The sequence below is a fragment of the Pseudoliparis swirei genome, chromosome 24 (assembly GCF_029220125.1).
Source record: "Pseudoliparis swirei isolate HS2019 ecotype Mariana Trench chromosome 24, NWPU_hadal_v1, whole genome shotgun sequence".
Classification (NCBI taxonomy): domain Eukaryota; kingdom Metazoa; phylum Chordata; class Actinopteri; order Perciformes; family Liparidae; genus Pseudoliparis; species Pseudoliparis swirei.
The window spans coordinates 1,416,002-1,430,772 of NC_079411.1; the positions used below are offsets into that span (position 1 = coordinate 1,416,002).

The 14,771-nt window shown below is 42.8% G+C and overlaps 1 protein-coding gene and 1 long non-coding RNA gene across 3 annotated transcripts; one reads left to right on the forward strand and one right to left on the reverse strand.

Moving 5' to 3' along the window:
* Positions 1-741: 741 nt before the first annotated feature.
* Positions 742-3,741, reverse strand: LOC130190319 (homeobox protein Nkx-2.5-like). Its single transcript, XM_056409650.1, has 2 exons — positions 3,036-3,741; positions 742-1,898 (listed from the first exon to the last, which is right to left on the reverse strand). Exons 1-2 carry the CDS (start codon positions 3,400-3,402, stop codon positions 1,252-1,254), a joined length of 1,014 nt encoding a protein of 337 aa, XP_056265625.1. The 5' UTR covers positions 3,403-3,741; the 3' UTR covers positions 742-1,251.
* Positions 3,742-11,367: 7,626 nt separating this feature from the next.
* On the forward strand, positions 11,368-14,441 carry LOC130190334 (uncharacterized). 2 transcript variants are annotated; one of them, XR_008830944.1, is made up of 5 exons: positions 11,368-11,635; positions 12,258-12,282; positions 12,523-12,685; positions 12,814-12,902; positions 13,489-14,441. It is a non-coding gene; the product is annotated as an uncharacterized LOC130190334 (long non-coding RNA). The 2 variants fall into 2 exon arrangements; XR_008830945.1 differs by having other exon boundaries at positions 13,883-14,441.
* Positions 14,442-14,771: the final 330 nt, after the last annotated feature.

Sequence of the window (14,771 nt, forward strand, 5' to 3'; positions counted from 1 at the left end):
CCCCTTGAAAACTCTCCCGTCCATGTTCCACATTGGGATAAATGGTGAAACTTGTAGCAATAATACCCCCTTCTTTCACTCAAACGCCTCCCCGCTGCCATCACCTCCAGCCCGGCTGCCCCCGAAGCCTCGCGGCTGGGGGGCTTTCGGAGAGCCCTTTCTCCGGCGAACAAAAAAAAAAAAAAAAACCAAGAAAGAAGCCTCCTGAAGGGGAACAAAAGTGACCACATTTTCCTCCACCACCCCCCCCCCCCCACCTTCTCTCCCCAGCAGAATAACCCGCTGCCCGGGCCCTCAAATGGGAATATTAGGACGTCAATCTCACGGCCCCTGCGCGCCTTTGTCTTTGCTGAGTGCCCGGCTCTGCCTACCACACACCTTTTGTCCCGCAATCCAATAAGGGCCATTATTCCCCTCTCCCCGGCCCGGCTGCTGCTCGCTCCTCGGGAGTATTTTAGGTGCTTAATCGGGTCCTTTAAAGGGACCTCAAATGGAGAATAACTTCCTCCTTTCAACGTCGCCTGGCACCGGGACAAAGGGTCCCCGTGGCCCGGCCTCCTCCAGCAGCTCGGCCCCTCGACGTGTTTGTGAGCCTCCCTGCATGTGACCCCCACATGGGAGCATTAATTATTGTATTATGATTATTACTTTTCATTATTTAAGGGGAGAGGAGGGGGGTCGGTTCTGTGACAGTGCATGTATTTTATTCCCCAAAAATATATAGGAATTCAGAATCAAACGCACCTTAATTCTTTCTTTATTTTTCTTCTTTCTCTGATTTATTTGAATAGATGTGAAATAGACTAAAACAATTTCTCTGTCGAACCAAAATAAAAACAATGTACAAATTAAATGTCTCCAAAAGGTTAAAAACAAACGAATGATCTTTTTGTTGTTCAAATGAGGAGAAATTACGCGCGTTTGTGCGTAAATCTGGCCCCATGTGCGTCAGTATCAGCCCAACAGAGCACCGAACTACTGCTGGACGACCAGGACATTTCACCCAAACTGGCACAGTTTACGCGCGTGACATGGGACAGTTCACGCGCGTGACACCCGGCCTCCAGCGCACTCCTCTCGGCTGTGTTACAGTCCAACAGCCGGACACGTGCGCGAACATTCCGGTGAATCCAAAATCTCATCCATTATATACACAATACAGAAGTTGACACACTTCTAAGATGTTGTGTTCTGAGCCACAATAAGAGCTCCATACATTTAGAAAGGAGACAGTGTATAGTTGCGCTGAGGCTACCAGGCCCGGATCCCCTGGCACGACGTGACCGCGGTGCCCGGGTGCGTCGGGGAGCCGCCGAAGCCGCTCACGGCCCCCAAGTTCATGTTCATGAAGGCGTTGGCGGAGCCAGCCGGGGGGAGCGTGGGGAGGCTGCTGTACGTGCAGCTGTAGTTGCTGTTGTACGCGGGGCTGCTGTACGTGTACGCCGGGTATCCGTTATAACCGTACGGGCTGGATCCGTACGGGGCGGCGGCGGCCGCATAGCTCTGCCCGCCGCCGAGACACGGCTTCCCGTCGCGCACCAGCACCGGCACGGCGACGCGCCGGGGCGGCGGCGGAGGGTGCTGCTGCTGCTGCGGGCCCCCCGCCGCCGCCGCCTCCAGGGACTTGTCCTGCCGCTGCCGCTTGCACTTGTAGCGGCGGTTCTGGAACCAGATCTTCACCTGGTTGGAGGTGAGCTTCAGGGTGCTGGCCAGGTGCTCGCGCTCCGGCGCGGACAGGTAGCGCTGCTGCTTGAAGCGCCGCTCCAGCTCGAACACCTGCGCCTGGGAGAAGAGGACCCGCGGCCGGCGGCGGCTGCGCTGCTTCTGCGCCGCCGGCCGCTCCGCGTGGCCCTGCCCGCCCTCCGACGCCTCTTCCCGGGCCGCCAGCGCGCAGCTCTCTGGAGGGGAGAGGGACGCGGAGAGGTTTTAAACTTTAATGTTATTTCACTGAATAGTATTCAACCAATTCGCAACTCTGAAACTTCCAGAACTTAAAAAAAACAACCTTTCTGTGATTTGAAATGTCCTATAAATATAAACTATTTTAGTCACAGTACACGACAAAAAGTTTTCAAAATACATTATGAAAATTAGACAATATAATATACAAAATATGATATATAAATTTGACAACAAAATATAAAAATTAGACAATACAATAAGAAATTAGACAATATAATTTAAAAAATAGACAATATAATATAAAAAATAGACAACATAATATAAAAAATAAACAATATAATGTACAAATTAGACAATATAATACAAACATTTGACAATATAATATAAAAATGGCAGATATAATGTGCAACATATGGTCAAATTGTATATTTAGGATTAAAAATACAGACGTGGCCAATTTAAAATAAAATAAATGTAAGTGACTTTTTGAACTTCAAGCAGCTTTAAAGAACCTCGTACCTTTTTCATTTGTTCATATTATATTATGAATAATTCTCCAGGTGTCTGCCGGTGTTTACTTCTGTTACAGCCTCTTTAAAGTAATTGTCGGTTTGTGGACCACACATCATAACAAGACCTAGGACGTGTTTGACAGGTCCAGACTTCACGGATCCGTCTCCGGTACCGCGGGGACACCGACTCCCTCCACCTGATGCTCTTTATTCACCATGACGTCCGGCGCGAGGCGGAAGATGAATTATTGACTTTAATAATTGTGTCGTGCACCTTTATATTAAAATAAAGTTTTATTATTATTGTTTTACTTTGAGCTAATCTGACGTGATTAAATGATAAATAACAATATTATAAAAAGCAATAAAAGAGACGCAGCATTTGTATTATTATTTCTTTTTTTTCTTAGAAATAACACAAACAATATCTTTATTTTTTTCCTCCCCGGTGGCCTCAAATATATTACGACTGACTTTATTTTGACTGCAGCTTACAGGTGAAGCTGAACATGCAAATTATTATAATTACTGAGCAGTGAAAACGTCAGATTTAATATTTAGAACCAGCGGCTCTGCGTCTTGACGCGCGTGCCCTTTGTTGCCCTTTTGTCTCCAACTCACTGCTCTCCTGCTCGTCCGGGTCCGCGGCCTCCGGCTTGGCCCCCTGCAGGCCCGGGTGCACGTACATGTCCGGGGACATGCCGGGGTCCCCCCGCTCCTCCTCGCGCGCCGCCAGCGCCCCGAGGTAGGCCAGGCTGTCCTCTCCGTCCGAGAAGGGAGGGCTGCTGTCCCGGGCCCCGGCGAGCATGCAGGACGGCGGGGTTTGGAACTGCCGCTGCCGGTGCTGGAGCTCCAGGGACCCGGCCTGCTGCTGCAGCTTCAGGATATCCTTGACAGAAAACGGCGTGGAGGTGAGCGGGCTGTGCAGCATCATGTCCTCCAGCTGCGGCTCTGCAGCGCCGTGGAAATGAAGCCCACCGAGTAACATGCACGCGCTCCTTCTCCCTCTCCTTCTCCCACTCCTTCTCCCTCTCCTTTCCCACTCTTCTTCCCTTAACAAGTGTGTGTGCGTAAAAGCCTCTTCTTTGGGAAGCGGAGGTGCGTAAAGCCTCTGGAATCCCTCATGGCACTCTAAAACGCACGGAACATGTGCACTCTCGTCCCGGGCGCGTCCACGCGGCTCTCCTCTCTCTCCCGACTGACGCGGAGTGGAGTCCGGGCCGAGGCGACGCGGCGCCTCAGCCCCTCTGATGTCAGCCAGGGGGAGGGGAGTGCGAAATGGAAAGTGCAGCGTGGAGGCTGGAAGGGAAGCGTTCGGGAAGGTGGGGCGCGCGCGGGGTCCGCGCGCCCACGCACCGTGGAGGTTTTAGGACGTTTTAGTGTGTAACGCACGCGCTGCCCCTCCACTCACTCTCCTGTCCGGGAATGGGTTCAGGCGGGCTGATTACGCATACCGGCCGGAAGAAGCACATTAGAAACTCTCTGTGATGTGTGACGTCATCCGGTGACTCTCGTTATCGCGGGTGTTTGTATTAATAACCGCCCCGGGACGATAAGCCCCCCCCCCCACAGGGGGCAATTAAGATTCCTCCAGAAAAAAACTCACTGACGTTTTTAGTCTCCTATCAGCCACCCCCCCTCCTCCTCCTCCTCCTATCATCCCCCCTCCTCCTCCTCTTCCTCCCTGTCCACCTCCTCCTCCTTCTCCTACCACCCCCCTGCCCTCCTCCTCCTCCTCTTCCTCCCTGTCCCCTGGTACCCCCAAACACCTGGCAGTGGATGAACTTCATGAATTTTTTCATTTAATCTTTTTCAGTCATTTATTTTAACATTAAAAGCTCCATCTGGACTTTCAAACCACATTTTTTTCGAGAGAATTTGAGAGAAATGTCGTCAAAGTCCAAAAAATATCTGAACAAATCACACATTTGGGATTTTAAAGACACCAAAGCACATTTTGAGATCATGATCTCACGAGGAAGAGAAGAATAAAGAAAGCATAAGGACAGATGAAGACGTCTCCGTGGATCCGGCTTGGGGGGCCTCTCACAGACCTGGGTCTCCCCTCCCACAGGGAGTAAACATCTCAGATTTACGCTACATCATCATCATCATCATCATCATCATCATCATCGTCGTCGTAGTCGTAAAAAAAAGGGCCAAACACAGCCGGGTGATGTTTAGACCGACTCCACTTTGAATAAGCATTAAATCCAGTGAGGCCGGTTCTCTGAGGTCAGCCGGGTCAGCTGAGAGACAGACGGGTATTCTGGGACCGGGTTTCCAAAGCGGTGGTTCCCAGGATCTCCAGGATCTCATCTTGAGGGACTTCAGAAAGGTTGGAAAAAAGTTGCAAAACTTTGTTGAGAGAAAAAACCTGGAGCAACATGACGGGAACACGTTGAGTCTCTTTGTGGTTGTTTTGAGTCTCTTTGTGGTTGTTTTGAATCTCATTGTAGTTGTTTTGAGTCTCTTAGTTGTTTTGAGTCTCTTTGTGGTTGTTTTGAGTCTCTTTGTGGTTGTTTTGAGTCTCTTTGTGGTTGTTTTGAATATCATTGTAGTTGTTTTGAGTCTCTTAGTTGTTTTGAGTCTCTTTGTGGTTGTTTTGAGTCTCTTTGTGGTTGTTTTGTGTCTCTTTGTAGTTGTTTTGAATCTCTTTGTAGTTGTTTTGAGTCTCTTTGTGGTTGTTTTGAGTCTCTTTGTGGTTGTTTTGTGTCTCTTTGTAGTTGTTTTGAATCTCTTTGTAGTTGTTTTGTGTCTCTTTGTAGTTGTTTTGAGTATCTTTGTGGTTGTTTTGTGTCTCTTTGTAGTTGTTTTGAATCTCTTTGTAGTTGTTTTGAGTCTCTTTGTGGTTGTTTTGTGTCTCTTTGTAGTTGTTTAGTGTATCTTTGTAGTTGTTTTGTGTCTCTTTGTAGTTGTTATGTGTCTCTTTGTAGTTGTTTTGAGTCTCTTTGTAGTTGTTTTGTGTCTCTTTGTAGTTGTTATGAGTCTCTTTGTAGTTGTTTTGAGTCTCTTTGTGGTTGTTTTGAATCTCTTTGTAGTTGTTTTGAGTCTCTTTGTGGTTGTTTTGCATATCGTTGTGGTTGTTTTGTGTCTCTTTGTTGTTTTTTTGAGTCTCTTTGTAGTTGTTTTGTGACTTTGTAGTTGTTATGTTTCTCTTTGTGGTTGTTTTGAGTCTCTTTGTAGTTGTTTTGTGTCTCTTTGTAGTTGTTTTGAGTCTCTTTGTGGTTGTTTCGAGTCTCTTTGGTTGTTTTGTGTCTCTTTGTGGTTGTCTTGAGTCTCTTTGTGGTTGTCTTGTGTCTGTTTGGGGTTTTGTAGTTGTTTCAAGACTCTTAGCATCTCTTTGTTGTGGTTGTATGTCGCTGTGTGTTCATGTTTGGCCCGCCGACTCGTCCTTTCATCTTGACTTTGTCGCTCTTCATACGATGTCATCTGACTGTCATGATAACTCCGGCCCCTAGAGGTCGCTGTAATGAATTATGGATCCTAGCATCCTGCTTACAGACGACCGATCATCGTTTTCAGGGGAGGACGATCTGAATTTGTCCATATGCTGAAATGGCAGATCGATCTTTTTCTTTGGATGTTGTGTTTTTTCTGTTGCTGCAAAGATCCGAAACAGCCGCGCTGAGATGGTGTTTGACTCATTTATTTGAGCTTCTTGGGCTCATCGTTCGTGAGCGTTGGTTCCTGCAGGAGGAGGAGGAGCTTCATAGTTTTAAAGAACATGAGTGGTTCTTGTGGGAGAACCTCAGGGATCATGACTGGGACCTCTGAGGTTGTTGTCTTTGTGAGTGAGACACGCAAGAGAGTGAGATGCACAGGAGAGTGAGACACACAGGAGAGTGAGACATGTGGGAGAGTTCATAACCATGAAGAGGCTGCAGAGTGAGACTCTGACGTCCGCCAGGAGGAAGGAGATGACGGAGACCTGGAGCTTCTGTTCGTCCGTTATCTCTGACGCAAAGATAAAGTAATATATATATATATATATATAAATATATATACCTATATATATGTATACCTATATATATATGCCTATATATACCTATATATATCCATATATATTATATATATAGGTATATATTAATAATAATAATAATAATGATAAAGTCAGTGAAACTCAGACGAAGTTTAAAGTGTGAAGTGTACGGCAAAACTTAACATATTAAAAGATTAAAACAAATTATAAAAAGAAAATCTAACTATTTAGTTTTTTAAAAGATTTAATGCTCATGTTGTATTTGAGGCTTTCGAGTCAGAAGTACTCCATGTACTTCATTAAGTACTTATACCACAGTAAAGAAGTATTAGCATATAAATATACTTAAAGTAACGAAAGTAAAAGTACTAATTTCTGAATTGTAAATATATTATGATTATTTTACGATTAATGTTGAAGCTCAAGGGAATTGTACTATATATATGTATATATCTATATATATATATATATGCTTCATGTATCTTCATCATAAATATACAAATAACCTACATGTATCAAATAAATGTAAAAACTTCAATTATTCCCTCTGTGTATATATATATATATATATATATATATATAGTAAACAGCCAATACAAATATCATTCTTATAATATTGGAGTAAAATATTACAAAAAATATACATAAGATCGGTTTTGTTATGGATGATAATGACATCATACTAATAAGTTTATTAAAGATAATTATATTATATATCTTGAGGCTTTAACTTTATGCTTCATTTATGACTTCATAACTTTATGTCACAACCTCGTGTGGTTACTTACTCTCCCGGTATGGCTTTATGTGTATGTGTGTGTGTTTGTGTGTGTTTGTGTGTGTGTGTGTGTGTGTGTGTGTGTGTGTGTGTGTGTGTGTGTGTGTGTGTGTGTGTGTGTGTGTGTGTGTGTGTGTGTGGAGGTAACAATAGGAAACGCTACCCCTCTTGTCTCGGAGGCGCCAGGCGGCTCCGGTCGGTTGGATGGAGAGAGGAGAGATAATCTCAGCCAACCATGCGCGTGTGCGTGTGCGCGCGTCTGTGTGTCTGAACGAGTGTCAGCGAAACACAAACTTAGTAATTAGGATAAAAAGATCAACAACAACAACAACAAGAAACACACAAATATATTGTAAATCGATGTTGAAATTGAAAGTTTATTATATAACAAACCACTAGAACATATAAAGATTAAACACATACACATTAGAGATTAAGCATTTAACATTAAACATATAACATTATTCATGCATGTTAAACATATTTAAACATAACATTAAACATATTTAAACATAACATGAAACATATTTAAACATATTTAAACATAACATTAAACATATTTAAACATAACATGAAACATATTTAAACATATGTAAACATATTTAAACATAACATGAAACATATTTAAACATATTTAAACATAACATTAAACATATTTAAACATATTTAAACATAACATGAAACATATTTAAACATATGTAAACATATTTAAACATAACATGAAACATATTTAAACATATTTAAACATAACATTAAACATATTTAAACATATTTACACATATTTAAACATATTAAACATATTTACACATATTTAAACATATTAAACATATTTAAACATATTATACATATTTAAACATATTATACATATTAAAACATAACATTAAACATATATCATATAACGATATGCCACAAAACGGTAGATTATAGTTAAGTAAATAACAAATTAATTCAAACTAAAGAATGTTCACTTTTGAATAGTATGTAAATAAAAGAAATTACATAAATAAACTTGTACAAAATATATTGAGTCCGAAAGCATTTTAACTTTAAGATTTACTAAGAATATTATATATATCTCCCTCGTTTTGAATATAAAACTTTCCTTTTCCAGATTGTTTGTATATTGAATTGCGCATTTAATTTAGCATTATTATTATTATTTTCAAATTAATAAACATTAAAAACCGGATTCCGTTTTATAATTTAAAAGTTTTAAAATTAAACCTGACTGTGATTCTTTGTATTCATTTTAATCACAAAAATAATACTTTAATTAACCAAAGTTTGTTTAAATGTTGTAATATAATAATTATTTTTAACACATTTCCTTCAATGTAATATTTAATTTAGTAAAAACACGAACTTCGATCAGTTTATAATAATAATAATAATAATTATTATTATTATAATTACAATAATCTATTAGACTCGGATCCTTTTAAAATAAAAGTAAACATTTAACAACAAATATAATAATTAAATAGTAAATCCGGATTCTTTGTAGCCGCGTGCGTAAAAAAACAAAAAAAATAAAAAGCCTCGCGCTTCTTGGTGGCTGTGAGCCATCCGTGCGCGCGCGGCTGAACTAACGTGCGTGTGCGTGTTTAGATAACTCGCCACTAATAGCTCCATTAGGCCGAGAAGAAGAAGAAGAAGAAGAAGAAGAAGAAGAAGAAGAAGAAGAAGAAGAAGAAGAAGAAGAAGAAGAAGAAGAAGAAGAAGAAGAAGAACGCAACCGGCCACACACACACACACACGCGCGCGCGCGCGCACACGCACCTCCCCCCGGTCCTGTTAACGGAGCTAATTACAAAATAAAAGCATCACTTGTTCTTTCCTGGGTGTCCGAGCAGGTCCGCGCCTCATCCGGGACGAGCCGGTAAAGGTTTGGGACGAGCCTCTAATATCACATCACACACACACACACACACACACACACACACACACACACACACACACACACACACACACACACACACACACACACACACACACACACACACACACACACACACACACACACACACACACACACACACACACACACACACACACACACACACACACCGCCGTGTTGGATGGTTTACCTCACGGGACTTCTGTTTCTGGTCTCTGTCACCGGAAGCTGACAAACGATTTTTACCGGCACAGGAATTCATGATTTATGTGGGAAATGAAGTGAGAGCGAATTTATTTTTTGGGGATGAGTGAGGGGGGGGGGGGGGAGAGGGGGGGAGGGGGGAGAGACTGAACTTGAGCAAGACGTCCTCCAGTCCTCCACCCCCGGGGGTGATTAAGACCGGTAGAGTTTGTATACAGGAGGAGAGGAGGAGGTATCCCGGGTGATCGATGTGTGTGTTTTCTATATTTCTCATATAAACCTCGAGGAGGGGGGGGGGGTGAGGGGGGGGGTAGTGATCTACTCCTAAAGCCTCCCCACTTCCATTGTTATTACTGCGGAGGAAACAAGTCGTTATGCGGCCCACGGCGCGCAGTGATTTATCACCGTGTTGTTTCTGAGACTCAAGGAGACGCTTCCCGAGAGGCGCGTTGCTCTGATGTGACGAAACACAGGCACGCGCACTCGCACGCGCACACGCACGCACACACACACACGCACACGCACACGCACAGAGGTCTTTAGGGGATTATTTTGCTCAGAGTGGGTGAATATTCCCTCTCAGATAAACTCAGACCACGTGATGAGAAGTCTGCCTGTCTGTGTATAAACTTGGGGGGCATTAGTGCCTCCGGAGGGTGTGTGTGTGTGGGGGGGGGGGGGGGACACAGACCACTCCATCACCGCGCAGACAGTTCGGATTCCACCCCCCCCCCTGCACCATTAGAGCTCCTCCTCCCCGCGCGGTGGCCTTTATCAGCTCTCTATCTCCACAGATATCATCACTCACTGCCGGCCGAGAGGCTCTCTGTCCGGCTGCTTCCCCGGCCGACGACATTGGCTGTTATTCATTCGTACTCAAATTTATTATAATGATAATAATAATAATAATGATAATAATAATAATAATAATAATATTTATAATATCATTATTATTATTATTATTATTATTAATAATAATAATAACAATAATAATAATAATAAAGGAACATTTGGGGACATATGTCTTCTCCTTCTTCTTTTTCTACTTCTTCTTTTTCTTCTTCTCCTTCTTTTTCCACTTCTTCTTCTTCTTCTTCTTCTTCTTCTTCTTCTTCTTCTTCTTCTTCTTCTTCCATTTACATCAGACACAATATTATTATTCAAGAGTCTCGGGATGACACAGACATTTCTTTAGGACCAAAGAAGGAAACATTCGAAACATTAAAAGCCACTTTTCTCTCTCATATTTACAGAGGAGCATCCCTCCTCCTCCTCCTCCTCCTCCTCCTCCTCCACCTCCTGGTCCTTTTACCGTGTTTGTGTTTGGTCGTTTATTTATTTATTTGTCGGTTCCAGGCGGAGGAGCCATTAGTGCGCGTGCGTCCCGCCCGGTGGACCGCGGGCCTGCGGGAGCTCCGTGGTTCAGGACTTTTCTTATGCAGTAAAAAAGTGTGAGGCCTAAATGTTGAAATGTGCCTTTAGCTTGCTTTGATATGCCATGAAATTACTTTAAAAAACATCTGTTGATTAAAAATAATGTGCTAATGAAACGCGTGTCGGGTCGCTTTTACGCACGCGGGGTTTGGGTTTACGCACGCGCGTTGACCTGCTGGTTACCCCAGAGGCCTCTCCGCCGGGGGACGGAGGGGCCTCTCTGGCCGCTGGGGCCGCTGCCAGTCCTCCGCGAGCGGCTCTCCGTGTTTAGGCGGAGGAAGGAGGTCTGCTTCCGGGACCGGGCTCAACTGAACCGGCCCGGACACCGGCGATAGATCACTGCAACCACCGGGGGCTCCAAGGGCGCACAGCTGGGAAGCCTCCGGAGGGAAGAGGAGGGAGGGGGGGGGGGGGGGGGGTTCAAGGACCTCCTGCACCACCCGCTGCTCGGGGAGTTTGTCATCCTTGCCCCCCCCACCCCCCCACTCCTATACCGGATGACATCAGGGCGGAGGATGTTTATTGCTGCTTCCTGCCATTAACTTTCACTTTCACTTCCACATGGAGGTCTTAATCTCCAGAGCTCAAAGTCACACTTCTTCACACTCATCTGAACTACACTGTAAAATGTAATAGTAAAGTTTACTTTAAAAAATTAGTGAGCTTTACTCATTTCTGCTTACTTTGTTGACCTTACTTTAAGAAACTTAGTAAAGAACACTTTTTGGTGAGTAAAGTTATTAAACTTATTATCTCAAGTAAGCTTTACTTTAAAAAAATGAGTGAGGCGGACTCGGAAGAAACTCGGGCGGACTCGGCAGCACTCGGCTCGAATACGCATGCGCAGTCGACCACTGAAGACGTTCTTTGGCCGAGACGGATTGGCGGCAGCGAGAAGGCAGTGCAGGTGTGCGAGTTACTTTAAGGTAAGTTTCAGCATCTCAATAACGTTTAGCTGTTCATGTCCTTAGTAAACATCGTCGTATCTTCGCCATATTGTTCATATGTATATTCGTAGTTGAATCTTAACTTTACGAAGCGTTTAATGTAAGCTAGCTAGGCCGTCAAAAGTTCAAAACAAACGAGTCACAATGTTAATGGCGGACATCGTCGTGGCTGTCTCACTCGTGTGCATTAACGCAGCACTACGTCACACAACGCTACTGTCACTGAGTTAAGAGTGAATGCAATGTTAGGTTGAATGTAACGAGGAATAATTCAACCACAAACCGTATGATGGAGAACTTCTCGGCCACAGCGAATGTGGTACAACGTTTTTTTTTTTTTTATTACATCATTTTCCTTTTTGTGATGATATTTATGAAAAATCCATTATAACCAATAGCAAGTTTGAAACTAAGCTCCCTGCCAACCTCCCTACAGACTATTTATGACTTCAATCTATCTATCTATATCTAGGATAAGCATTTCTAATTATATTTGTCTGTGAAATCTTCCATTAAACTGATGGCTTTTTAGCCGTAAAAATGCATCTTGACGAGGAGTTATTTGCAGTCTGACTAATTGCTTTTGTTGTTTCTTTTGTAGGCTTTGAAAAACCTGGCATTGAATTGTAAGTATTGCTTATTTTCTTCTACACACCACTGCATAACACATGGAAGCGTTGCCAGATTGAGTCCATGTCTTCACAGAGTGTCTCCTGTGACGACCATGAAGGGCCGATGAGGGGAGCTGATGAAATCTGTTCAATCTAGAAGCCACTAGTTTTCTGCCCAGTGTGATGTAGTATGTTGTAATGTGTGTACTGTAGGTCTAATATGACTAAATCTTAATTTATTTCTCTTTCCGTTAGATTCTGGCTGAATTCTGTCACTTATCAAGCAAAAATCTGAGTTGCAATCAGAGTTCTTCAAAGATCTCGACAAATACACTCCTCGCTTCCTGAAGAAGTTCAAGACCCAGAGGGGGAAAGTGTCGGACAGAAACTTGAATATCTGCAACAAGTCACACCTGGGGTAAGTTTCTCAAGCAGTCATTTTTCTGTATGTGGTTCATAAGGTCGTGTCACAGCATTGCATGCAGAGCTGTCAAATGATTGTCCTTTAACACTTGTGAATTGTGTGTGTTTAAAATATTTTTTTAGAGTACAGATGTGACTGGGAGGTGAACAGCAGTCCTCCGTGGCTCTCCCGTCAACCTTGGAGATGACAACGCAGACTTCTTCAAGAATTTGTAAGTAGACTTTAGTCAAAATTATTTAATTCCACACCACAGGATGCCCAATATATCTCATGTGTTCTGCCTGTTAATCTTTTGGTATTGGCTACTTCTCTTCCAATCAGTGCTTCTATACTTTTTGATTCACTTATCCCTGATTGGGGCCCTTTTAGTGGCATCTACCGTCTTTCCAGTCAGGTCCAGTTGCAGCTCTCTAGTCGCGCCATTCAAAACCCAAAGGCCTTCAAAATAAAAAATTACAAATCATATCACACCTAAATGGGCATCTGTACACCTTCACATGTCTGCATGATGGTAGAGGGGTTCTACTAATATCTCCTGTTACCAAAAAAGGGTTTTCACTTGTAACATTATCGCTATTTCTTTGTTGCTTTTGGGCAATATGCTCGCTCTCCTGCTACAGGAGGTTCAGGAGCAGACAATATGATGCAGGTGTGACGGCTGACGATGGTAGGTACCTGTTCAGCCTCCTGTGGTAGGAGCACATTTCCCAGAAGCAGCAGTGACAAAGAAATGTGGATGTTTACCACGAATATGGTTGGTTGCCCACGAATTAAACATTGGTCTTTCTTTATTGAAGGTGTGAGTTTAGGATGGCGTGAAGCTTCGATTTGACTCTATGGAAACACAGCAGATGCCACCAAAGGGTCCTGATCGGGGCGTGTTGTGATGCAACTGCATCGACCTGTTCTCAGGCCCTTCTACATTCTGTTGTTTACATTTGCTCTATTATTGTTGTTCCATTCAAATATCCCTATTTGTAAATATGATAATTCATATTCTTTATTATTAGCTTTTGCAATCATTCAGTGAATCACATGATCAATGAATTAATCATCACACTCACTCCTGAGCATCTTTCACTTGATTATCTAATAATATCAGAATCCAAGTAACCATTGTGTGTTCTACCATAGAAATGCAACGTGAAATTTGACATGTAATTGTGTTTTTTATGCTGCTCTTGTTATTAGGACTCTCATGACCTTCTGGACGTGTCCCACACCTCCATTGGGACCCTGACGGTGCTGAAGACATCGTGGCCTCCTCACTCGCTGGACCTGGAGTCTACAACTACTGCCATCGTTTTGGGAGGAACAGTCGTGATGGGTGACCGTGATAATCTTCCCCGTGCCGTGTGGCTACTCTTCGGACTTATTTACCCCTGAATTTGGAGTATCCTCAACGAGTGAGGAACACCTTCTGAATTTATTCATAGAGTGCTTCTCACTTGGACCAAAAACCCTAAAATACAATCACTCAAAAATCTACTGATGCCGTAAGGGAATGTGTTCATGATGTGCAGTCAGGCCCGAGAACTTCACCCTTCTATCTCCAATAGAACTCTTTTATAGAAAATGTCTGTTTTTGTTGTTTTTCTGTAGTTAAATTTAGCAAATGCCGAAAACGCTGTGTTCATCATATTTCTGCGTTACAAAACCTAATCTGGCAACATGTTCAGCGTTTTAAGCACGTTGATTGAGTTTTAAAACATGTGTTTTTCTTCTAAATAAACGTTGTCTTCCATTGTAACTGTTCTCCTTCTTTTGTTTCAACAACTTACAGTTTTTAGTTCAGCTTACTTGATCATTTTAAGGCAATCGGTTTCCTCACTATTTCTAAGTAATGGGATCTCATTGACTATTAAAGTTAACTAGTTCTTATTAGTACTGTTTACTTAATATAACTTGGATCTTTTAAGTTGTCTTTTAAGTTAACCTAACTAATAATTGTTAAGTTAACTATACTAATGTTTACTGCAATTACATGAGTTGCCTAAACTTAGTTTCTTTTAGCTTTAAGAACTTAAAATTATTGCGCTACTTTACTTAGAAATGTTGAGGCAATCGGTTTCCTCACCTT

What these genes read in the sequence shown, in the direction of transcription:
- LOC130190319 (XM_056409650.1), bottom strand. Translation starts at nt 3,402, where the DNA reads ATGTTACTCGGTGGGCTTCATTTCCACGGCGCTGCAGAGCCGCAGCTG. An exon ending in CCCGGACGAGCAGGAGAGCA is followed by an intron (nt 1,899 to 3,035) that starts GTGAGTTGGAGA and finishes TCTCCCCTCCAG; the next exon opens with AGAGCTGCGCGCTGGCGGCC.